Consider the following 26,475-nt stretch of genomic DNA (forward strand, 5'->3'; position numbering starts at 1 on the left):
AATGCTTTAATAAAAAATAGAAATTGGATTTCATGTTTGAATTGAAAAGGATTTTTATTATACAGATTTTTGTGTCTGGGTGACAGGTCCACTTTAAGAGGCAAAGCACTTTTGGGATAACACCATTGGTGCATTTTATATTGACATCAGGGGAGGTGGGAACAGGTATTTCTGAGTTGGCTGAAATATACCCCCTAAAAGTGACATTGGCCTAAGGCAATCACTGGATCCTGTGTACAAATACTGCACTTTGCACAAAGTACTATAAAAGTACAATACTGGATAACAACATGCTGTGACAAAAGTTACATATTAGACTTTTTTTTAGAACAATTAATAATAGTTTTGCTTTAGGCTAATGCCTCATAGGGCTGAAACTTGACCAGCTGAAAATCGCAGGCCATGGATCAGCCCCTACGCTAGCATCAGCCTTCCTTGCTTGCACCTGGAACCTTTAAGTCGGACTGGGTGCAGGCACCCGCAGTGGATTTTGGCACCGCAACACTAGAGTTTGCATTTCAGAGCCAGCTTTGCACTCGAGTTGATGTAATTGTTGCGGATGCAGGCAAGAAAAAAGGCAGAGATTAGCCTTTTGTGGCATCAGTCTTAGAATCACCAATTTCAATATAAACAATCCTCTGGCTTCTATCTAGTGTACCTAGAACTAACTGCATACTGTTAAAGCAATAGATTGCATCTATCAAGTAGGGCTGTCACATCACCCCTTTAATACCAGCTGCATATTGAATCCGCATGCTGCATGGCTAGTTAGCAATTAATTTGTGCAGCCATGCAGCATGTATCTAAATGAATTGCTAACTAGCCATGTTGGATGTGGATTCAATAGGTAGCTGACCTATAAGTCAGATGTAGTTGCACAGGTCAAAATATAATCAGTGGCGTAACTACCGGGGGAGCAGAGGGTGCAACTGGACCAGGGCCCGCACCCCCGCAGGGCCCCCCCGGCAGATCGCACCAGGGCGCATCAGTTCCGTTACTGAATATAATTATACTGAAATAAAAATCGAATGCGTAAACTACATAAAAATATTTGCTATTTGACACGACAGGCTTGTTGGAAAGAAATGCTGCATGCTGTGTTTGGATCAGACAAGATAAAAACACTATCCAGCTCTGCGCCAGTTTTAAAAACTTTGGTTTTAGCATGTGAAAACTCCACTGAAGTTTATGCAAATATATAGAATTGAACTAGGAGAAAAGACCGTACAGAATAGAAGAACATCACTTTACGCAGACTTTTGTTTCCTTTCTCAGTGTGACATGCTTCAGGAACTGACGCTCATCTAGATCAAAGCTGACCTCTACGTGGGATGTGTCTGACACAGGAGATAGGATGGCCAAGAAGTGTCACTGGAACACAACAGGACATAACCCACCCAGGTGGCAAGAGGTTTAGGTATCTGTGGGAAATAAAGCAAAACGGTAATGCAGGCAAAGAGTAATCATTCACTTCAATAAAAATAATGTGTCAGTGACAGCAAATATTGTGTGACACATTAACACACAGAGTGAGTAAAGACAGAAAAGGATGAGTAACAAGGTACTAGAACTTATGGTTAATGAACTTAATGAAGTTGCCATTCCAAGATGAGATGAAACAAAGATTCAGTGATATGACAATACAGATAAAGGTTTGAAATAAACATAACTACACAATATTCTGTCCTTCAAAGGGCACACTGTATACTCCCTAATAATGCTTAGCATTATTTAATGCAGTAATAAATAGAGTTCCAAATAAAACCACTCTTCTCTGAAATAATTACGGTACACCTGGTGCTGTGGAGTAAAGCATGATGGCACCCACACAGGGCCATTCCTGCAAAGAGGCATGGTGAGAACCATGCAAAAAGCTGGCCTTGTAACTTTAAAGGGATACTGTCATGGGAAAACATGTTTTTTTCAAAACACATCAGTTTCAGACTTCTGCACTGAAATCGAATTCTCAAAAGAGCAAACAGATTTTTTAAAATTCAATTTTAAAATCTGACATAGGGCTAGACATATTGTCAGTTTCCCAGCTGCCCCAGTCACGTGACTTGTGCCTGCACTTTAGGATGGAACTACTTTCTGGCAGGCTGTTATTTCTCCTACTTAATGTAACTGAATCAGTCTCAGTGGGATTTTTACTATTGAGTGTTGCTCTTTTGAAAAATGGATTTCAGTGCAGAATTTGTGAACTGGTACGTTTTGAAAAAAACATGTTTTCCCATGACAGTATCCTTTTAAGAGCCAAATTTCTAGGTTTTAAGCCTAAAATCTGGCTCCGCTAGTGCATAGAGCTTTATTGAGCTCATTGCACTAGTGATGCAGCCTCCCTTTGACCCGCTCCGACGCTGGTGTTTTAAGCACAGAGCAGGAGAGGGGGGCTGCAGCTCCGTGGATGGCTCTGTGGTGCTCACTGGTATAAACCCAGGCCGATGCAGTTTTCTGCTGATAGGAGCACCAGCACGGGGTAACCTTTGGCACCCCCAAGTGATGCCTTTCCTTCTCCTTTAAATAGAATAGCTCATTTTAAGCAACTTTTCTATTGGCATTCATTTTTATAGTTTTTGAATTATTTGCCTTTCCTTCTCCTTTAACGTAAAGGTGAACCATCCCATTATTGCAAATAGACCTGCTTTGGCCAAACTGCCAATAAATGGTCAACACTTGAGATGGGTGTGGACCTGCATTTCAAATTGGACACTGCTTACTTTGCTTCTGTTGATGGTCGCCGCAGTCCTCTCCATTCATTTTTATGGCATTTTTAAAAGAGTATTTATCAATGGGTGAAAGTGAAAGTTCATCCTTTGATAAATACACTTTCAAAAACCCATAGAAATGAATGGAGAGTAGCGGAATTTCACTCTAGAAGACTGTGGCGATCTCTAACTTCACTCTTTGATAAATATACTAGTGATGTGCGGGTTGGTTCTTCCCGAACCTGCACCTGCCCGATTTCCGCCCTCCAACCACCCGCTCCCACCTGAGCCCGACTTCCGGGTTCCTTTTATAGGCCCGCGCCGACCCGCCAATGATGTCACAAAAGGGGCGAGCAGGCACGCAGCTACAAAACCGGAAGTTGGAAGCCGGCAGTGTAAGGTGCTGAGTGGGGAGAGCAGGAAGAGAAGAGCTTGACCCGGACCTGCCCGCAACCCGCAAATGGGGGTGCGAGGTTGTCCCAAACCTGATCGACCTGCAGGTAAACCCGCGGGTATCGTGCCGGCCTGCACATCACTAAAATATACCCAGTAGGAGTCCTGCTGTTCACTCTCTCGTATCTGTTATATGGGTGACATTCAATCCTGCCTTGTTTGGCATGTTACTGAAGTTAGAATCCTGCACAGAACCAATTTAAGATCCGAACCCGCATATTTACCCACTTTGATACGCTACCCGACCCACAAATGCCTTATCCCCAACCCACCGAATACCATTAAACAGGAAGTGATGTTGCTGCAAACAGGAAGTGACGTCATCAGAAAAACAGAAAAACGTTTTGTAATATTTTAAAAGTAGTAAAATATAGACAATATAACATAAGATAAGAAATTTAGATGAGACCCGCAACCTGACCTTCAGATCCCCATCTATACCTGCACCAGAAAACCCTACCCTCATCCCACAGGGACCTCTGCAGGACTCTAACTGAAGTAGCGCTGACACTGGGAACTGACACTGACTGACTACCTCTTGAAAAGTTAGTGGAATTGCATACAGAAGGGATCTAGGAACTTGAACAGACCAGGCCCTACCACAAAAAAATCTTCACATTTAGAGCAACTGGATACAAGTGTTTCCTTTCAACAATGATGAGACACAGACATAAGTGAACATATCCCCAATTAGGTAGGGATACACTGCAACACAAAGAAAAACTTGGCATGCAAATATGTCCTTCAGTTAGAAAATTCAAGATGAAAGGAGATTAGGTGTTTTTATACCCAAACTAGTGGCATGCAGATAAACAAGACAAATATTAACTGACCCCTCATGGTTACACAGCAAGTGACATGCAGGTGACATACCCGTGAGAAGAGCAGCATGTGGCGGTGAACTGGTGTCACTAAAGGGTGACAATAGGAAGGTATACAGCTATCTAGCTGAGGAAGAGAAAGGTTCACAGTCAGCTGTAGAGATGTCAGTCTATGTGTCCCTCCCACAGCCCTATGGGTGCTTAATTGCTGAGTTTCTTCCCCTTCCAACACCATTAAATCTACATTGTTAGAGAAAATAACAATGGGTTCTTGTAAATAAGCACTAATAAATATGCATTTCTAGTAAATCTTTTTATTGGATTTTTGTACCAACCAAGAAAAATGAATTCTAGTTCTGAGTAATAGACAATAACCACCTGCCACAGGTTTCTGCTCTGTCAAGTAGCTTCGATTTTGCCACATTGCTGAACCATGTAAATCTTGGCTTGTTAGTCGGTTTTATCTTCTACTGTCACTTTCTTATCCCCACCATCATCTTTTAACTCCCTCAAAGCACTGGTCCTACTCTGAAATTAGGTTTTTGCATGCCTTCCCCAACAACTCTAGAAATGTCTCACTTGTCTATTCCTAGAGGTAGTTTCAAATTTCTGATTGCAGATTTCCCATCTCCGGGGGAGAAACACTTCTTCTGAAAGAGGATGTGGTGGAAGACATGAGAAAATAATAATACTGAACACTGAAAGGGTTAAAATGCTAGAGAATAGATGAAGAACTGTTAAAATGAACAATAATGGGTATACAGGAAATTAATGATGGCAGAGAGGTCAAGACTGACTTCACTGAGTGTGTGCCCCAGGTCTAGGGGGCAGACCACCAGTTGGAAACTACTTGGCTTAGAATTTTGGAAAGAGAGAAGCCATAGTAAGAACAGGGTGAAGAAGAGAGACAGCCAAAATAAGGGATAAAAGAGCTGACAACAATGCAGAGGAACAGCTCAGTGATTGACAGACAGACCTCACACTGAGGAGTAAAAGGACAGTTCAGAGTAGGGATGCACCAAATCCATTTTTTTGGATTCGGCCAAACCCCCGAATCCTTCACGAAAGATTTGGCCGAATACCGAACCGAATCTGGGTTGGAAGAGGAAAACATTTTTTACTTCCTTGTTTTCTGACAAAAATTCATGCAATTTCCCACCCACCCCTAATTTGCATATGCAAATTAGGATTCAGATTCGGTTCGGCCGGACAGAAGGATTCGCCTGAATCCGAATCCTGCTGAAATAGGCCGAATCCTGGCCGAATCCCGAACCGAATCCTGGATTCGGTGCATCCCTAGTTCAGAGTGATTGAGAGGGGTAACTCAGAATTAGGTGAAGGAAACAGAGTGAGAAGGAGAGACAGCCCAGAGTTAGGGAGTAAAAGTACAGAGGATGTGGGAGACAGACTGTTCAAATTAAAGATGAGAGAGACAGAGAGTTGTTGAGAGGGACAACTCAGAGGTGGTAGAAAGAGAAATCTTCTCAGAATGATAGAGAGGGACAGCTCCAATTGAGAGAAAGAGTATTGGCAGCTCAGGGTGAAAGAGAGGGACTGCTTTGAATTAGGGGTAAGACAGCTCAGAGTGAGTGCAAGAGACAGGTGAGAGTGAGTGAGAAGAACAGTTTAGAAAAAGCCAACTCAACGAAGAAGAGGTACCGCTCAGTGTAAGGATGAGTACAGATTAGTGTATAGGGAAATGAGAGCTCTGACTGAACGTATGAGAAAGCTCACTGTCAGGAAAAACTCAAGTGATGGAGAGGGACAACCAAGAGTGTGGAAAATAGGCTGTTCAGGGTGAGGGAAAGGAACAGTTGAGAGTGAGGGTAGGAAAGTTCAATGTGAGGAATGAAGGAATAGAGTTAGAAAATAAAATAAGAGAAAAAAGAAAGGCATATAGTGTAGGAATAGTAAAGATTGTTGGAGGAAAGTTAGTACATGAGAAAAAAGGAGAAACATAGATAATACAAGAGTCTCACTGAACATAAAAGCTTAAAAGAATATAACAAAGAGGGTGAAGAAAATAGAGAGAAGTAATAAAGGTGGGGGAATGTGCACATAAAAATGTCAATTCCTAGCAAATGTAGCAATATTGCAAAGAAAGCATAACAGCACTGGGGGCTCACCTCTACTTTGTTCCTCCCCTTTCTCCTTCTCTTTCAGTTTCTCCTCCAGTGTTCGGATCTTGCTCTGTAGCTCAGAGTTTAACAGATCAGCTTCATTTAATTGACTGGTAAACACAAGCACTAAATTAAATTTAAGACACACACACAGAGGAATATTCATCAAACAGAGCTCTCTATTCACTTGCTTAGGATTTGTAGGGGCATAATCCTCTGATTTCATCCTTCGATAAATATGCTCCTAAACATTTTATACAATAGATAGCTGGGGTGTTCTCTTCTAGTGATATCCGGTAAGCTTTGAGTCCCAATGTTTAAAATGTAATGCTTAGAAATGTAAAGACTAACTGATGATACAGCTGGACTGATAAACACCCACAGTTTAGGTGTTCAGCTCAATGCCTACACTCAATGCCAATATATACAATTAGGTCCATAAAAATTTGAGCAGAGACAGCTTTTTTCTAATTTTGGTTCTGTACATTACCACAATGAATTTTAAAAAATACTACTCTGATGCAGTTGAACTGCAGACTTTCAGCTTTAACTCAGTGGGTTGAAAAAGATTGCATAAAAATGTGAGGAACTAAAGCCTTTTTTTAACAAGCCACTCATTGTGGTAATGTACAGAACCAAAAAAAAAAAAAGTTGTCTCTGTCCAAATATTTATGGACCTAACTGTAGATATTTGGGAGATACATTGAGATAAACATACAGACACTAACATATTGTAGTCAAACTCAATAACAACACAGTACTATTATTCACACAATAAAGCTTATATACATATATTGATCAAGTCATACTGTGCTAGTACTGGGAATAAATTTGAGAACAAATGCAGTTGACTTTCTTTTTATATTTTTACAAATAGTTCATTTTGAACACATTTCGCCGACAGTGGTGTAGAGTAAAAAAACCTATACGGTAAGTTATGCAGGGACTCACCTAGCTAGGCGCTGATTGGTTGATTTCAAGAGGCTGATTTCTGTACTTAAGGATTCTTGAGTTTGTAGCTCACTCTCTAGATCATTTTGTTGATCTGGCGGCAACAAGGATTCAAAATGTGGAACCTAAATACAGGGAAACAGACGGAATGAACTGTTCCATATGCACATATAAGCATGCTGTTCAAGGAAAATCTCAAGGAAAAAAGAACACATGCGATAAAGTTAACCCAATTCCACAGTTTAACTATGAATTCAAAGACTTTAAATAAATACATACTGAAAAAAGTCATATGGTATAATCAGATTTAAAAGGCAAACTCTATTTCATGTAATAACCAAGAAAATGCTCTTTGTTATTGAAGCTGGTCCCACAAACCTTTTTCGTTTTAATTAAAAAACATTACAGATAAATGTTAACAAAACCCCAATATATCATAAAAATGAGCGATATGAGGAAGCCTTTACTGAACTGTAAGTTCAAAAGGAACATATGCCAAAAGGGGAGGCATATGTTCCCTTTAATTTCAGATACAAAACAAATCATCAATTCTAGTGCTACCTCATTGTTACCTAATAGAAATTAAGGATATTACTGTGTACTTTAAAATGGCAAATGCAAAGCTGTTTAGACTTCAGCGCTAGAACAAAATAGTTTGATTCTTGGATGATGACTGCAAGAGGCCAAGAACAGATATAAATAAATATAAATAGAGCAGGCAGGATTCTTGGTACTAACTGTACATCCAGCAACATTTGGGTGGATCAACATTGCTATGGAAGGTATAAATTTCCATTTAAATCATTAAATATATCATCAGAAGTCCTCTATCTTCTTATGCTGAACCACTTCCTTCCACTCCAACATCACAGTGACAGACATAGCATGGGCTTGTCAGATCTTGGAGTGGAAAGATGAAAGCATTTAGTTTCATGCAGAAATGTGCCCCAACATCACAGCACACAGACGGGCAGATTTTGGGGCAAGAGAGAATCCCTCATGTAACATCATCCTTAGGGGCAAATTCACTAACCGTCGAAAATTCGCCAGTGCTGGCTTGGCACACATCCCAATACTTTGCCAGGCGAAAATTCGCCTGGACAACGCTAATTCACGAAGATCAGAAGTTGCGCACAGGGTACCGAACACTGGCGAAATTACATCAGCGAAATTACGCTCAGCAGTTCGAAGTTACGCTAGCGTTGGCTAATCAGCATACAGCGTGCAGTTAAAGTACAATGGCCGTATATGCTGCAGCAAATACATTACACTACACAAGGCCAGGGAACCTTAATTAAATTATATAAAGTTGTTAAAATGCCCTACACATGTGCCCACAGTATAGTTTAGGTGCCATATGTTAGCAAATGTAGGGGGGAAGGAGGATACCCCAAAAAAAATGTACAATCTTTTTCAGTCTATCACCCTTTAAATAGGAAAAAATGCCAGCGTTTTTTGGGACTTAGAAAAATTTTCAACTTTTTTTTGAGGAACTCTTATCTACTCTATTGCACTTCGCCTGGTCTGAGGTGGCGAGGGGAATTCTGGCGATAGAGGTAACGGTCAGTAAAATCAAAAACGTAGTGAATTTGCGTAATAATAACGCTCTTTCGCCAGACCGAAAATTCGCCTGGCGTTAGAGTGCGAAATTGCACCAGAGTCTATCTCCTTGGCGAAGTTACCCAGCAACCGTTAGTAAATTGGCGAAGTGCCGAAATGGCGTCACACTGCGTTAGTCACTTCGCGCTTTAGTGAATTTGCCCCTTAGTCTTTCCCAGACTATAGGACAAAAAGGTAGTTTAACCAAACTGAACAGGTATTGTTTAACGGTACAAACATGTAAATTATTGAGTAATGTAATAAAAGCACTAGGCTTCTCCTTGGGGTACAACATTTATTATGGACATAAATCTTACAATAGGACACAGGAGGACTCAGAAACTACAACATTCTCTGTTTAATGAGGGCAGGGTGCAAAGTGCAAAAAACACTTTTGCACTTTTTGTCAGATTCAATTAGGGATACACCGAATCCAGGATTCAGTTTGGAATTGGGCCAGGGTTCGGTCTTTTTCAGCAGGATTTGGCCAATCCAAGTGCCGAGGGCCGAAAATATGCCGAACCTGCATATGTGGTTCTCTTTACCCCTTCCTTACCCTAATTTGCATGTGTAAATTAAAAAGTGGATTTGCTACATCCATAGATTCAATTTTATAAGGAAAACGTCTCTTGTGGTTTATGTCATGAAAATTCAGTGGTTGTCTATGGGAAAAGTTGGATGTAATTTAGGAGAGAATTTTTCCTCATCAAATTAAAACTGGTCAATGTAAACTGCCCTTTGTTCGCATAACATACTTAACTTTATGACCATCACTCCTGAAATGACATGCTCTGTTGCTCTACCAGATTGGAGGAGAACATTAAAGTGTAATTAACTATCATCCCTTTCTGCTTTTTTAAACCTTTTTGTGCACACTTTTTGTTGCTCTGCACAAAAAGATAAAATTTAGTTTAAGGAAAACAATGTTTGGAATAAATACTTTACCAATAAACAATTGGTATCATAATAAGTGACCTATTAAAACATATTGTCAAATGAACACATAGATCTCTGCTCCTTAAAAAGTTTTACAATGCAAAACTAAATACTGCATATACTGTATATATAAATGATATCAGAGTAAATTGAGTGCTCTGTATTTGCCTGCTATGCCCTCTCAAATATTATAAGACTAATGCTGTACCACCCTAAATTTCAGGCACTAGATCAAGCATAGAAGCTAGAAAATAATTTCTTACCAAGGTGTCTCCATTTGTTTTATTTTCGGGGCTGGGTATTAATGCCCTTTTGCAATCACACTCATTCTTCAAGTTTCCCCAAACATGTTCCCTGTCATCCTCTCTGACAAAAACAAAAAGTATCTTTATGAGTGTTGGAAGCCACCATTTATAATCACATACATTTGGTTAGAGGTTACAGGTAAGTCAAAATGCATGCTTTAATAATATTACCCCCACATTAGCCATATTTTAATTGATGTCTGCTTCATTTAGACTGTCATTTGACTAGACAATTAGATAAACAAGTGATTATTATAACGCATTACTACTTCCTGGATGAGCAATCCTTAATGACATCTTGGTTCAGATTTAGCCTAGGTTGAAGCAACCCCTGATGCTCCCAGTTCTTGTTTGTATGTACAGATTCAGACTTGCATGTAATATCATCAATGGGCAGTAGAGTGCAGTGGGAGAAAGGGGGCACTGTAATCTATAAAGTGAACAAACTAATGGTAAAAGACTGAACAATTAAATCCCCTTACTAAAGTTTTCCCTGAAGATAGACTCCTATAACTGCACAGATTAAAGCCTTGCCGATTTGCCCATACTATTTCAATAAGGATTAGAACTATATAAGCTTTACTGTCTAATACATAGTATCGGTCTTGCATGGGTTTCTTTCTGATTAGTGCTTCTGTTGCAATTTAGGGTCAGGCTCTTTATATCATTAAGCTAAAAAAATTCTATATAACACATGCAGTATTTATCTTTTGGGTACTGATTACTTTGTGCAAATAATAGCAACAGTTTTATCAAGTACAATTAGCTTTCAACTGGTTTGCCACTGAGTTTTCATGTGATTAATATTAAGATAAGGTTTTTCTTTATTAAAGTGAATTTTTCTATAGTTGTCTGCATTACAATATGTGTTTCAACCACAAAAGGTGGTCTTCATCAGGGAAAAATGTAGAAAAAGTGAATGTTCACGTTTCCTCCCCTGGCGTAGATAAAGGTGCAGATAAATCACCTCTTGTGGCCCTTAGCGTACTACTGCATGCATCTGGAGCATTGTTTAAAGGAGAAGGAAAGGTTAAAACTAAGTAAGCCTTATCAGAAAGGTCCATCTAAATATACCAGTAAACCCCCAAAGTAGTGCTGCTCTGAGTCCCCTGTCAAAAGAAACACTGCATTTCTTTCCTTCTATTGTGTACACATGGGCTTCTGTATCAGACTTCCTGCCTTCAGCTTAAACCTCCTTGCCCTGGGCAAGAGCATGCTCAGTTTGCTCCTCTTCCCCTCCCTTCTCTACTGTAATCTGAGCCCAGAGCAGGGAGAAACTCATGCAGGAAGTGATGTCACACCATTTTAATACTGCAGCTCCTATTCTAAACAAACAGAGTTTCTAGAGCTTTTTACTCAGGTATGGTAAAACATTCTACAGAATAAATATAGCATTCTAGCTTGCACTATTGCAGCTAATCTATTGGCAATAAAATGCCTCCGTAGCTTTCCTTCTCCTTTAATGACCTATAGATGTTTGAATTTCATATATCTATGAATTAAACATTTGATGCATTTGTTTGCTCTGTCTCAGCTAAGTTACAATTGTTTAACAAATATGGTAACTTGTTTTCAAGCATCAGTAAGATACTGGACAGTATTCTTTAATAGACTAATACAGTATTTTTTTCCAGACAAAAAAATAAATATGTCAGAGTGTCATTAATTATCCAGCAAACAAAGTTTGTCTGACTGGTTTCTGTATTAGGTTTCCTCAAGAGGACAGTGAGTAACTAATTTTGTAACTCAGTCAGTGTTAATGGACATGTGTTCAGGTCATAATGTGGACTGTTGCTTTCAAAAAATTCGTTCAATCACCTTCACCTGTGTATCGTGCTCACTCTCCAGTCAGGCCACACCAGAAGACCCACAGACAATTTCAGCAAACATAGGTATGGATGGAGCACATAAGACGCAGTCTCTGCCGCAAATAATTATTTATTGAATCACAACATGTTTCGGATCACATGATAAAGGAACCTTGTGATCCGAAACATGTTGTGATTCAATAAATAATTATTTGCAGAAGAGACTGCATCTTATGTGCTCCATCCATACCTATGTTTGCTGATAATGTGTACTGTTGGGCATTCTTGTGCCTTTGGATGATAGGTGTGTCATAGCATGATCTAAAAAGTAATGCAACAAACCTTTCTCAGTAAGCAGTGTATAAATGATATGTAAAATAAAATGATCTGTCTCCATTTAAATTTTGCAGCATTTTAAAACACATGGAAAACAAAAAGGAGTCACAATCAAATGTTGTTGTTGCTAAATGTTCTCCATTTTAACTACTCCCTCCCCGACTAGATTCCAACAGCAGCCAACAATTTTCTACATCCCCTATATAAAAACAATTCAAATAAAATATAAAGCTGATCAGCTGGAATCCCTGTTGACTATATTTATTTACCTCACTGTATAGGAATAGCCAACAAAAGGCAGATTAACTCCAAGAGGAGAGCTGTCTCCAACATCAGATATTGTCTCCTAGGAATAAAAGATAAAACTTATTTTTAAAAATGGAAAAATCAATGAGAAAATGGCATACATGCTACAAAATTATATGGAAGCTTATGATAGAATTTGGTTACCTTGGTTAGCATATGAGAATGACCCTCTGCTTTTTTCAGCATTACGCGTATGAGCAGATAACTAAAGTAAATGTTCTTGATATAAGATCCCAGTTACATAGTTAAATTGGTTGAAAAAAGACAAAGTCCATCAAGTTCAACCCCTCCAAATGAAAACCCAGCATCCATACACACACCCCTCCCTACTTTTAATTAAAATTCTATATACCCATACCTATACTAACTATAGAGTTTAGTATCACAATAGCCTTTGATATTATGTCTGTCCAAAAAATCATCCAAGCCATTCTTAAAGGCATTAACTGAATCAGCATCACAACATCACCCTGCAGTGCATTCCACAACCTCACTGTCCTGACTGTGAAGAACCCTCTACGTTGCTTCAAATGAAAGTTCTTTTCTTCTAGTCTGAAGGGGTGGCCTCTGGTACGGTGATCCTCTTTATGGGTAAAAAGGTCCCCTGCCATTTGTCTATAATGTCCTCTAATGTACTTGTAAAGTGTAATCATGTCCCCTCGCAAGCGCCTTTTTTCCAGAGAAAACAACCCCAACCTTGACAGTCTACCCTCATAATTTAAGTCTTCCGTCCCTCTAACCAATTTAGTTGCACTTAGTCTCTGCACTCTCTCCAGCTCATTTATATCCCTCTTAAGGACTGGAGTCCAAAACTGAACTGCATACTCCAGATGAGGCCTCACCAGGGACCTATAAATAGGCATAATTATGTTTTCATCCCTTGAGTTAATGCCCTTTTTTATGCAAGACAGAACTTTATTTGCTTTAGTAGCCACAGAATGACACTGTCCAGAATTAGACAACGTGTTATCTACAAAGACCCCTAGATCCTTTTCATTTAAGGAAACTCCCAACACATTGCCATTTAGTGTATAACTTGCATTTATATTATTTTTGCCAAAGTGCATAACCTTGCATTTATCAACATTGAACCTCATTTTCCAGTTTGCTGCCCAGTTTTCCAGTTTAGACAAATCACTTTGCAAAGTGGCAGCATCCTGCATGGAACCTATAGTTCTGCACAATTTAGTATCATCTGCAAAAATAGAAACAGTACTTTCAATGCCCACCTCCAGGTCATTAATAAACAAGTTGAAAAGCAAGGGACCTAGTACAGAGCCCTGCGGTACTCCACTAACAACACTGGTCCAATTAGAAAATGTTCCATTTACCACACTCTTTGTAGTCTATCTTTTAGCCAGTTCTCTATCCAGGTACAAATACTATGTTCCAGGCCAACATTCCTTAATTTAACCAGTAACCTTTTGTGTGGCACCGTATCAAATGCTTTAGCAAAGTCTAAGTAAATCACATCCACTGCCATCCCAGAATCGAGGTCTCTACTTACATTCTCATAAAAAGAAATTAAGTTAGTCTGGCAAGATCTATTACGCATAAAACCATGCTGGCACAAACTCATAGTATTATGATTTGCTATGAAGTCCAGTATCTTATCCTTTATTAAACCTTCGAAAAGCTTTCCTACCACTGACGTCAGACTAACTGGCCTATAGTTTTGAGGCTGAGAACGGGATCCTTTTTTGAATAGAGGCACCACATTAGCAATTCGCCAGTCTCTCGGGACTATGCCAGATCTCAATGAATCCTGAAAAATTAAGTAAAGAGGTTTGGCAATCACAGAGCTAAGCTCGCTAATTACCCTGGGATGAATACCATCTGGCCCTGGACCTTTGTTAATCTTAACATGTTCAAGTCTCTTTTGAATTTCTTCATGTGTGAACCATGCATCATTAGTTGTATTACTAGAATTGGGACTGTTAAGAAGGAAACCTTCACTTATTGGTTCCTCATTTGTGTAGACAGATGAAAAATGTGAGTTCAGAATCTGCGCTTTTATTTTGTTTTCATCAACCAGCTGACCCCCCTCTGATAGTAAGGGTCCCACCCCTTCCTGCTTAATTTTTTTACTATTAACATATTTAAAAAATTATTTTGGATTCTTTTTACTGCTTGCTGCAATATCCTTTTCTATAGCAATTTTAGCTTGCCTTATAGCTTCTTTGCATGATTTATTGGCCTCCTTGTACCTTATAAATGTTTCGGCTGTACCAGCAAACTTGAAAGCCTTAAAAGCACGTCTTTTCTTACCCACCTCAACACCAACGCTTCTATTGAACCAAAAAGGTTTTGCTTTGCAACGACGTTCCTTGCTTACAAGTGGAATATACTGACAAGTATATTTATTAAGCAGCATTTTAAAGACTTCCCATTTTTGTTCTGTGTTTAACCCTGTGAAAAGCATTTCCCACTTAATATGTTGCAGAGATGCCCTTATACTGTCAAAGTTTGCACGTCTGAAATTTAGTGTTTTAGTTACTCCCTTATAGAATTGCTTCTGCAACAGAATCTCAAAGGAGACCATGTTATGATCACTATTCCCTAAATGCTCACCCACACAAATGTTAGAGATGAGTTCAGTATTGTTAGTTATTACAAGGTCCAAAAGAGAGTTATTCCTAGTAGGTTCTTGAACGAGCTGGAATAAAAAGTTGTCATTCAGCATATTTACAAACCTACTAGCTTTTTCTGTCTTAGCAACCCCATTACCCCAGTCAATGTCTGGATAATTGAAGTCACCCATAGCAACAACTTGACCCAGCTGTGAAGCCGCTTGTATCTGCAAGAGTAGCTGGGCTTCATACTCGACACTTATACGAGGTGGTTTATAGCATACACCAATGATAATTCTTTTTGTTACCTTTTGCCCAGTCAAAATCTCTACCCAGAGTGATTCTACACCCTCACCAGTGCCAGCTATTGTTATTTCTTTAGCGCATGGCTTTAATTCAGGCTTTACATACAAACACACTCCTCCACCCTTTTTAATCCCTCTGTCCCTCCTAAAAAGGGTGTAACCATTTAAATTCACAATCCAGTCACATGTTTCATCCCACCAGGTCTCAGTGATACCAATTATATCATAATTTTTAGAGCATGCAATTAATTCTAGGTCTCCCATTTTACCTGACAAACTCCGTGCATTTGCCAGCATACAGCGTAGGTTACTACTTTTACTTTTGAAATGTGCATTACTTAGTGAATAATTATACGTTAAGTTAGTATTATTCTGTTTTCCTTGTAACAGAGGGACCTCCTTAGCTGGTAAACTGTATGCCCCCTCACTCCTCCCCCAAGACCCCTTACTAACCCCACTGCCCCGTCTACACTAGCTTCCCCATAATCCTTTATCTCACCCCCCCCTTGCCTAGTTTAAACACTCCTCCAACCTCTTAGCCATTCTTTCCCTCATAGCCATTCAGTTCTCCTAAATATATCTACCTATTATTATGTGTAACCCAGCCGCCCTACTTTACTTTACTCTACTTTATCTTATTTTAATTATTTCATTTTATTTATATTACTTTATTGTATTCTGTTACATTTTAACACATGACATTTTATGACATTTTATGTTTTATATGCTTGAAAAACTCAAGCAACGTTACTTGAAAACTTTTTGGAAAACCAATAAAACATTTCAGTGTAAAAATGGAAAAATAAATTGAGTTTTTTCCACATGCAGCTGCCATGTCCCTCAACCTTTACCAGATAATCTGAGCCATGTTCAAAGAGATTAAATAAGTAAAATATTATTCTTTAAAAGCAGATGCACTTTTCCTTTTAAAATAGCATAGCATAGTGAAGAATATGCCAGCACAATACAATGGTACCATAATTTATCAATAAATGTTTTAAAAACAACAGGCAAACAGATACTCACACCTCCGCCACTGACCATCTCTGAAAGCTGATCTTCAACCACATCAAAATTTGAGGTATCTGTGGCTCCCTCTGACTCAGGTACATATGGGGGGATATTGTCTCGCAATCTCTCCCATTCAATGTCAGCAAATAGTGGGTGTATCTGGAAATCCTGAAGCCCACCTTTTCCCAAGCGGGTTTCTCGCTCACAGATGAGAGATGAGATAAAGCTTAATGCCTCAGAGGGAACCTCGCTGGATGAGGGGGGGAATCTAAAGTGCTCCTAGTGCGTATAGAAAAACATGTCATGTAAACTTGTTAGGTATGCTAGGTACTTGTATGTATTTCTTCTGTGGTACTGAAACACATCCAAAAATCACAGAGTTCCTAAACATAAAAGAACTACACAGAACACATTTTGTAAGACATTCAGAGTTAATGTTAACAGAATAAAACAAGAAGGCAGTTCAACAGCAAAGGGAAACAATTTACTTTTCTTTGCAATAACAGTGAAGATGTGAAAACTATTTTATAGAAGGGAACTGTGGCAGGAACACAAATTTAGAAAGATTATAGCTATTTCAACAACACTGCTAGGGAGGTTAAGTATTTTTCTGTTTATTCACCACATTTATCTTGTGCCTTTGACTTTAGAAAGATCAATGGTTATATAAAAATTTGTTATCACTGTACCGGACTGCAAGTAGAGGAACACTTATTAGTTATCCCCAGTAAGTAGGTCTTACTGTGCCATCTTCCCGTAGTTTCAAGCAGGAGCCAAAATCTCCAAGACGTATGTGACCAGCACGATTTAGTAGCATATTGTCTGGCTTAATGTCACACTCCACAGGGGTTGGTCAGTCACATGTCCCTCAGTGCTCGTCACTAAGGGTCAGGGCACACAGGCAGATTCGAGGAGGATTCGCCCAGCGACTAACCTTCCCGAACTGCCTCCTCTGCCTTCCCGCCGACTAAAATGTAAATCGCCGGTGGGATGGCACTCGGATCGATTCATTTTCCGAAGACGCCCCATGTTTCCTCATGAGGCAGCTTCGGAAAACTAATCACTCCGAGTGCCATCCCTGTAAAATCGCTGGCGGAAAAGCAGGAGAGGCAGTTCGGGGAGATTAGTCGCCCCAAAGAAGAGGAGATTTGTTGCCAGGCCCTGACCCTAAAGGTTATTTTTAGTATCTGTGTCCTTACACTTACTTTAAAGTGAATTATTTTTCCAAAAGTTTCTACTACTGAATCAGCATAGAAGGGAGTATAACCAAAATACATCTCGTAAGCACAGACTCCAAGGGACCACCAGTCACATTCAACTCCATAACACAAGGTTGGGTCTTCGACAGCAAGAAGTATTTCAGGAGAAAGATAATCAGGAGTCCCCACTGCAGTGGAGGAGGAGACCTGTGGCAGCAAGAGAGAATATAAAATATAGAACATAAAAATGTAAACAAAATGAGGATAGAAAAGTAGGTCTTACTGTGCCATCTTCCCGTAGTTTCAAGCAGGAGCCAAAATCTCCAAGACGTATGTGACCAGCACGATTTAGCAGCATATTGTCTGGCTTAATGTCCCTAGATGCAGCAGTGCAAGAGGAAGTATGAAAGATGAAATGAGAGAAGATATGAGAAACCAAAGAGTTAAACATTATGAATTCAATAAACAATACAAATTATTAAATAAATATACTCAGGTATAGTGCAGAAGGCAAGGTGAGCGACTAACCTGTGCACAAAGCCTAGAGCGTGAACTGAACTGATAGCCATAACCATTTCTGCCAGGTAGAATACTGCCATATGAGTGGGAAATCCATCGGAGAATTTACTTAGAAGGGAGAGTAGGTCACCACCCACATAATAATCCATTATAAGGTACTGAGGTGAGAGAAAGTGTGTTACTGACATTCCACAGAAAAAAAGGTATATATTATTTATAGACCCTGTGTTTTTGTCATAATATTAGTATTGCAAAAGACTTACTAGATAATTGTCATCCTGAAATGCAAAGTGTAACCGAGTTATCCATCTCTTGTCCCCATTTACTAAAACGTCTCTCTCCTGCCTGTAACAGGCCACCTATATACTCAGGAAAAAAAATAATCTATAAGATGCACATTTTACTCATATAACTTTCATTTTTTTTCTCTTTCTCTCTGTACCAAAGTTATTTTCTGTTTGCCCCAAACCTGTAGCTCCTTTACACAACCCTTCCGCTTTTTTGTAAACTACAACAAGCTCTTACATCTGATCTCTTCAGAAGGTCCCACTTATTCATTATCTTCATGGCATAAACGTGGGAATTGCTTTTCTTTCTCACAACTGCAACCTACAAAATAATACAGAAATCACAGTTGGTGACTGAGCATTATTCCTCACTAGCCCCTCCTCACAAGATACTTTATGAGGAATTGAAATGACTATAGAACGTATCAACAAGCAGTAGTTCACCAACAGAATATGTTGTGCATCAGAAAGAAAGGTTGTTAGAGGTAAGTTGCTGAAGCATACCAGATGGGAATATCAGCAAGGCAGGCTGCCAGTCTGTAGACAAAAAGGCTTCTGGCGAGTTGCAGAGCTTACTCTCTTATTATGGGATATAAGGCACAGGAAAATGAAATGGCTTGCTCAAGGCTACAAGCTAAATAAGGAACCACAGGAATCCAGCCTTTTTATTATGAATAAAGCAGGTAAATTAATGGAAGATGTTGCCAGCAACAGTAGGCTAATATAAACCAGGTAAGAAGGACATTTCTGATGAACCCCAAAGATTGTACTAAACATACTTTTGCCTATTGTTTTAATCATGAAAATTCTATGTTTTTTGCTATTTCTTGAGCTACATTGGGTAAACAGGATAACTGGAGCTAATCCATGTCTGGTTTTCGAGAGGTAGATAATTGGATTACTAATCCACAGATAATTACCCTGCATAATGGACTCCTGCTGACAAAACAGTAACAACAAAGGGTGAAGGGGGTGGTGGTAAACTGGTAATCCAATTTCCAACCTTGCAAGGACCAAACATGGAGAAGCTTCAACTTCCCTGCCTATCACAACCTGCACAAGAAACAACAAAAACCTTAGATTTTTCATGATTAAAACAATAGGCAAAACGTATATTCAGTACAAGCCCTATTCATTGCACTAATGTTAAACCAGGGGAATATCGCCCCTTTAACTAAGTGCACCATCCAGCCAAATGTGCTGCGTTTTTCTTCCTACATCAAGGTTTGCAGTCATGAAAAATGGAGATGTATGTCATGAAAAGTGGAGTTATGACTGAACAACTGAAATCAACAATTGTTTGAGATTGAGATGATTCTTTAGTGGAGCATATGCAAAAATGATGGTGTCAGTGCTTCCATAAAGAACAGTTTATTTTAATCAGAGATGGATACATGTATGCTTGGATAATTTTTAAGTTTACATTTTCTTCCAAAATACCCACCTCACTGAATGCTCCTCTTCCAATCACTTTAAGGATGTCAAAGTCACTTCTTTTCATTCTCTGCTCTCGTATATACTGGGCCACAGGGTCAGCTGTTAACAGGGAAATATACACGGTACTTTCTATCAGCAAGCCAACACATTTGGGAACAGGCAGGCTAGATATGCCAGGATGTTCTTATTTGTCAACATTTTCTGTGTTTAAAAAAGGATGATTATATTATATAAGAAGATATTCCTGTGAGAATGAAGGAATGAGGCAACATATGTTGCTTTTAGAACAAATGTTTTATTGACATTTCTCAGTGGCCATGGCTATATAACTGATGAAGATTTCAGAAGTGACGGCTCCAAATAGGGACAGATTTAATATTATACATAATTGTTCCTGTTACACCATTCACCTGAACTTGTTTTCTCCAAGGCTTCTTCATCCTTTTTTGATTACAGTGTAATACCAGGAAGTCAACATTTGCACAAGTATCTCTTATATAACACCAAGATGTCTGAGACTGTGTTGATAAACAGGATTTACATTTGTGGATATTCTTGCATCTGTAATTTAGAGAAGCCTCCTCCTTTAGAAAAGTAGGGGAAAAGTAGGGTCAGTTTCACCTTTAACCGGTAATGTACTGCCTAAGCAGCTGCATGTGCTACACTATGCCCAGCCATATGGTAGTGGCAAAACAGTATATATTGCAGTATATATTGATGAAGGATGATTCATATTTTGCAGGGGCAGGCATGTGGACTATAGAGAAGGAGCCAGGGACATCATAGAGTTGTCACATACAGGATCTGGAGTGGGTTGTGTAATGTATTATAGGAAAGTTATAGGCAGTTTGTAACAGAACAAGGACCTATGAAATATACTGCTTTGGTATATGGTGGTAGAGAAACAATAATAGTCCTTGGTTAGAGTTAAAAACAATGTTTTGTTTCTCAAAAGAGCAAACAGATTTTTTATATATTTAATATGAAATCTGACATGGGGCTAGACATATTGTCAGTTTCCCAGCTGCCCCCCAGGCATGTGACTTGTGCTCTGGTAGATCTAACATACCTCCCAACATTTTGGAAGTAAAAAGAGGGTCAAAAATGTTTTTCCGCACATAGCACAGCAATTTTTTTGACCACACCCCTTTATGTGGCCACACCCCCTAATTACCATGTTTGTTTTACAAAATTTGGCAGGTTATGAATGTTTGAAAATATGTCTCCTTATCTAAACTGTGTTTTTGTGTCTCAAAATTGTTACAAAGTATCTTATTTGCACCTGTTAGGTGTTCTGGGCTCTTTGCTAAAAGCCAATTAAGTGAGAAACTTTGTTTCTTTTTCTGGCTGTTCAGTGCAGAGAAAAGAGAGGGACTTTCCAGTACAAATGAGGGACTGCGGGTTGAGCTGTCAAAAGAGGGACTGTCCCTCCGAAAAAGGGACAGTTGGGAGGTATGGATCTAAGAACAGCACTCAATAGTAAAATCCAGGTCCCACTGTGACACATTCAGTTACATTGAGTAGGTAAAACAACAGCCTGCCAGAAAGCAGTTCCATCCTAAAGTGCTGGCTCTTTCTGAAAGCACATAACCAGTCAAAATGACCTGAGATGGCTGCCTACACACCAATATTACAACAACAAAATACACTTGTTGGTTCAAGAATGACATTTTATATGGGAGTGTAAACAGTGTAATTTAGAAATAAAAACTACATGATAAAAATAATGACAGAATCCCTTCAATATTCTGCTTAATACAGGACTGAAGCTACCAAGGCAGCAGAGATCACAAGCAGTAAGATCTATAAGATAGGTGTGGCAGAAGCACACAGGCCTGTATTCTACACTGGAGCCTAAAAGAAAAGAACCTCGTTCCCTACATTATTTCTGGCTGCTTGCATTTTAATACAACCTTTCCATTAACCTCACACTCTAGCTTTTCTACCACCTACACTGAGTTATGTCTCTATATTTCACTCACCAATTTCACTTTTAAATTGGTCCACTCCAGCTTATATCAACATATATATCCGTGCAACAACACACTGCTCTGTACCTACCAATGTTGTTTCAGCTGCAATGTATAGAACAGCATGTCACACATACTGCACATGTGTTTACACACACACATAAAAAGCGCTTGGGTAAAGAGCCAGACATTATGAATACAAAGGGTGCAATGAAATAATGCTGTTTTAATGAGAAAGAAGGGAAAGAATAGACTAGCATTATAAGAAATTACAGACGTAAAAAGAGGGGTGACAAGAATTGATGGATTTATTAAACATCATGAACTAGCGGAATGTTTAGAGACAACATGGTTTTGGAATAAATAATGGGAGGCACAATTTGGGAAGTATTGTATTTATGTGAAATAGTATTAGAGAAAAGAGTGTGAGGGGAGAAGAACAAGAACGCTGGGTGTGAGGGGAGCAGAGTAAGACCGCTGCCTTATATGGGCTCTGTCAGTCCACACTCCTACAGACTCCACATATGGTTAATGTAAGAGCATTACCTCCGTGTCTGGAGAAATAACCCCTTTGCTGCCAGCAACGCATTGCAATATAAAAACCACTGACCTTAAATTGGTTAAGAAGTGACAAATAAACAGTTCAGTCCTACCAGAACAGAAAGACTCTCAGAACAGGCCACAAGGTTAAAGATTTCTAGGAGGCTCCACTGTTTCACTGAAGGATGGACCAGTAGCTTGCAGAAGCCATATATACATATATACACAAAATAAGGGGGTCCCAAGTGACCCATGTTTATGTCAAAGTGCCATTTCTGTCACTCATGCACCATATTGTGCTGAACAAGAGTTGATTAGCGCACAGGAAGAAAAGGACACAATCCAGAGGTAAGAGACAGTGTTTGGGGTGCTATCTTTATCATCCTTATGGTAAAATATAAATACATTTCCATAAGTAATCCAGTTAAACCCCTTTATTCCATATATAGATATATATATATTACTCTATAATGAAGAGTAAAAAAGAAGGGAAGATCACAGCGCAAAGTGGATGGACATACTGTATCCCTTATTATTACAGGGCGTTAAGATGCACAGACACTCCCTGCATTATAAACTAACCCATCCAGTCAGACCAGTATAGGTGAATGTATGGATATATGTATAGCTAGCTAGACACATCTATGTGCAGAACATACACTATCACTGTCCAGAGCTCAGAAGTCCATCAGAACTACAACTCCCAGAATCCTAATAACAGCACCAGTTAAAACCTTTGACTAGGCCTATCAAAAACAATTAGAAAAGCAAGTCTATTCACTATTCACCTAGATTCGCTTGCTCATTCATGCTATTTGGCAAGTTAAAAAGTAGACTATTAAAGCCCACTATGTAGTAACTAAAGGCATGTGCTTCAGTATTTCAACATACTATGTGAAGCCTGCATGACAATGCCTTTACTATCTGGCACTATATCTAAAAAAAGCAAAAGAAGGCAAGGCAGATTTATTAAAATTGTTTGCAAAAATCAAAATAGCCAGAACTAGGGGTAGGCAGAGGAGGCATGTGTCAAAGTTTGGGGGGTGCCAGGCAAGTAACTTCCCTGTCGCCTACCCCTAATCTGGCAAGTGTCCCCTCTCAGAAAAATCCTGAGCGTGTTCCATTTACCAAAATTAAAGCGAGTGGATGCGCACCTGTTCACACATGCACCCACTCGGTTTTGTGCAGACATGGGGGGAACAATGCGGCCGTTGAGTTTCCTGGGGTAGCCGGACGGCCTGGCCTACTACAGGGTTTAAAGGGCCCCTGTTGGCTTAAAAATATCCCCAACCAAAAGTAGGGGCTAATAGAGCCTGCACTCCAGTTGGGGGTAGCAGTAGCAGCCAGCGCTAGGACACTCGCTCCTGGTCCCAACCAGAGTGCTGGCTCTATTAGCTCTATTAGCCCATACCTTTGGTTGGGGATAATATTTTTGCCCAACAGGTGCCATTTAAGCTGTTTTAGCAACTCCCTGCAACTCCCTGAAATGCTGAGTTCAGCATCAGCTAGCGATTGTTACGTATATTTATCTATGGTTATCTTTTTCATAAACACTTTTGTTTCTAGACTGGATAGGCCTGGGCTGGAAAGTTTAAGCACAGCTGTGACGCTAGCCTGATCGCCTGTGACAGACTTTGTCATCAGACACAATAGGGCCGATGCTTACTGACTGCAAGTGACATTAGCATAGGCACAAAGCATGACATAGTCTCATAAACACCAGTGATTCTAAACGGCTAAAGCAACTGCAGTATCTAAAAGGCAAATGGCCAGTCCCTGTCACACCAGATGACAGCAAGTTCCTCATAGCTGCCAACTTCTGAACTGGCACTCTGCTCTTAGCTTTGGGTGCCAACAGACATTTGTTCTTTAATCTGGCACAAGGCAAACGACTTGTTATACACAATTTACCCAGGATAGCAGCGATTGCTGTTTATGGTATAATGCTGCCTGTAAACCTACTCTTATTCTCTATAGCTTACACATGAAAACAGTCACTCATAATTACATTCTGGCTTCTTGGAAAACTTCCCCTGGCAACTATGGCACCAGGGCATGTCCCAATGAAAATATGTATTTACAGCAGGGTTATTCAGACTACAGCTTTGATTGAACTTTAGCTGTGGATGCTGGGGGATTTGAGGGGGAAATGTAAAGCCAATGCTTATTATACAGCCAATGCCACAGGTGCTGCCAGGGTTGCCAGGTTGGTGGTTTTCCGGCCAAATTGGGCTACTAATTTAAAGCCCAGGCGGGTTTTGAAAGTACAAACTAGCCAAGGTACAGATTTGGGCTACTTTTTGGCCCTTTGGCTGGTTTGTACTTTGGAAACCAGCCAAAGTTATATCTTGCCCTAATGTGCCAAGCTGGTGTCTCCCAATGCATGTTGGGTAATGTCGTTCTTGTTTAACAATTTGCCAACTGCTAAGTTTAATGTAAGACTCGGGGGCGCCCCGCCAATGAGGCGAGTTGAGGCACTCGCCTCAGATGGCATTGCCCACCTGGTTGCCAGGGGCGGCAAAAATGCCGCTACTGGTAACTAAGAGACGAATTTCCGGTTTTAAACCCAGAAATTCAGCTCTTCTAGTGCAGAGAGCGCAATTGCGTTCTCTGCCCTAGCGACATGGATCCCCCGTCTGATGCTGAAGGTGAGTGCTGTGGGGAGGCGGGGGGTGGCAAAAACGAAGGACGCCTCGGGCAGCAAATTGGGTAGGATTGCCCCTGGTAAGACTACAATACCCAGCAAGCATTGGTACTGACTTATGTAGAAGTCAGTAGTTACCAGATTTTGGGATCTGTACCCCAGTCTCCTGTCACTCTTAAGCATTTTCGTCCCTATACCTCCTGGGCAGGCCTGGACTGGCAATCTGAGGGTTCTGGCAAATGCTGCTGTAAGGAGCTATAGAAAGTCACTATTTAGTGGGCTATTGGGGGGCTGATTGGGCTTCTGTGTGGGCTGATTGGGCCTCTGTTTACCTGAAATGCCAGGGTCTATTTTAATTCTCAGTCCAGACCTGCTCCTGGGCCCTGTTCTGTAGTTACGCCCCTGGTGACGGGCGACTCTGTCCCATTTTGCTTTGTGGAAAAATATGCGAAACAGTGAAAAATTTTAAAAAGGCTTATTTTCACATATAGTCGTTTATTTGTAGACTTTTTTTTTCACTGCGCACATGGTGCTATTTTTGGGCTACTTCTGAAGTGCCTCTTGGCTAGTTTTGGGCTGGTTTTGTAGCTGACATTGGCTGGTTTTGAATATTATTAGACCTTCCAGCCCAGTGAGCTGCCCTTTCCCATGGGAGATAAACGTATAAGTTGCAGTGGGAATTCTTCACTGGTAGATACTGTATGTGGCTGGAACTACACGCAATGAATGTTTATAGAAATGAGAGCGATGTGTAAGAGGCAATTAGCGGCATGGGAATAATCCCGGGCACAGCCACACTCACCCCAGCTGAGGAAGTCGGCGATGTTGGTCTCGTGGGCGAGCGGGGAAGAGGCGAGCTCGTTGGACACGCACAGCATCAGGTCCAGCAGGGAGTCCAGAGTCAGGGGCACCGGGGGCAGTTGCGTCCCCTCCATCCTGTCACTCAGCAGCAGCAGCAACAATCAGTTCCTCCTCCTCCTCACACTGACACGCTTAAGGGGACACATGCTCCGGCTCTCACTTCCTGCTTCTAAAGTTCTCTAAGGATAGAAAAGTCTTCTTAGAGCCGCTCCTGTCCATGGGACGATACTTGCTACTCCTGTTAGTGTTCACTGGCCGCACGGTTGTTGCACTGGCATCAGGCGCTCATGCCCATCGCTTTGCCCACTCCCCACAGCATCAACACTTCTGACTGAGTCACAGGAATGCACAGGAGTGGCTCTTCCACAAACTTTCTCCCTTCTCTGCTCCCGGCTCCCCGGACTTCTCTCCCCGTCTGTCCCTTCTCTGTGCTGCACCCGCCTTTCCCCCACCTCCTCCATTTAACCCCTTAAAACCCGAGTCACCCGTGCTTTTCTCTTTGTGAGGCCACGCCCCCGCTGTCGCCAACTTTTTCCAGTCATACATTTTTCTGGCCAGTCCCGAATATCATTTTGCTCCCCAGAAAAGTAAGGCCGGTATTTGATTGGAAGCAAACCAGTAATAATGCACGGCAGCTGGACTTTGTTTTGGGAAACATGAGCCAAGCACATTTTTTTTTATTAATTATTTCATACAGAAGTGGGAGGCCAAATGATGTGCTTGGTTGTCCATTCTGTAGTTGTATTAGATATACACAGGTCTGCACTGGGAGTCAAACCCTGGCATTCCAAG

The 26,475-nt window shown here is 40.4% G+C and overlaps 1 protein-coding gene across 4 annotated transcripts; it reads right to left on the reverse strand.

Moving 5' to 3' along the window:
• On the reverse strand, positions 1-26,131 carry dmpk.S (DM1 protein kinase S homeolog). Of its 4 annotated transcripts, none has more exons than XM_041575174.1 (15): positions 25,625-26,131; positions 19,676-19,767; positions 18,470-18,553; positions 18,208-18,303; positions 17,954-18,102; positions 17,709-17,802; positions 17,432-17,632; positions 16,257-16,505; positions 12,304-12,380; positions 9,849-9,951; positions 7,051-7,175; positions 6,106-6,209; positions 4,559-4,629; positions 4,032-4,106; positions 1-1,421 (listed from the first exon to the last, which is right to left on the reverse strand). In XM_041575174.1, the coding sequence occupies exons 1-15, from the start codon at positions 25,755-25,757 to the stop codon at positions 1,323-1,325; spliced, it is 1,752 nt and encodes a 583-aa protein (XP_041431108.1). In that variant the 5' UTR covers positions 25,758-26,131; the 3' UTR covers positions 1-1,322. The 4 variants fall into 4 exon arrangements, with proteins under 4 accessions (XP_041431108.1, XP_041431109.1, XP_018088663.1 ...); XM_041575175.1 differs by having other exon boundaries at positions 4,032-4,102; positions 16,242-16,505; positions 25,625-26,130; XM_018233174.2 differs by having other exon boundaries at positions 2-1,421; positions 16,242-16,505; positions 25,625-26,130.
• Positions 26,132-26,475: the final 344 nt, after the last annotated feature.

The sequence above is a fragment of the Xenopus laevis genome, chromosome 8S (genome assembly GCF_017654675.1).
Source record: "Xenopus laevis strain J_2021 chromosome 8S, Xenopus_laevis_v10.1, whole genome shotgun sequence".
In the NCBI taxonomy this organism is placed as follows: Eukaryota; Metazoa; Chordata; class Amphibia; order Anura; family Pipidae; genus Xenopus; species Xenopus laevis.

What these genes read in the sequence shown, in the direction of transcription:
- dmpk.S (XM_018233174.2), bottom strand. Translation starts at nt 25,757, where the DNA reads ATGGAGGGGACGCAACTGCCCCCGGTGCCCCTGACTCTGGACTCCCTG. An exon ending in TTCAGGATGACAATTATCTA is followed by an intron (nt 18,103 to 18,207) that starts GTAAGTCTTTTG and finishes CTCTCACCTCAG; the next exon opens with TACCTTATAATGGATTATTA. An exon ending in AGGGGAGGAACAAAGTAGAG is followed by an intron (nt 4,630 to 6,105) that starts GTGAGCCCCCAG and finishes ATCCTCTTTCAG; the next exon opens with AAGAAGTGTTTCTCCCCCGG.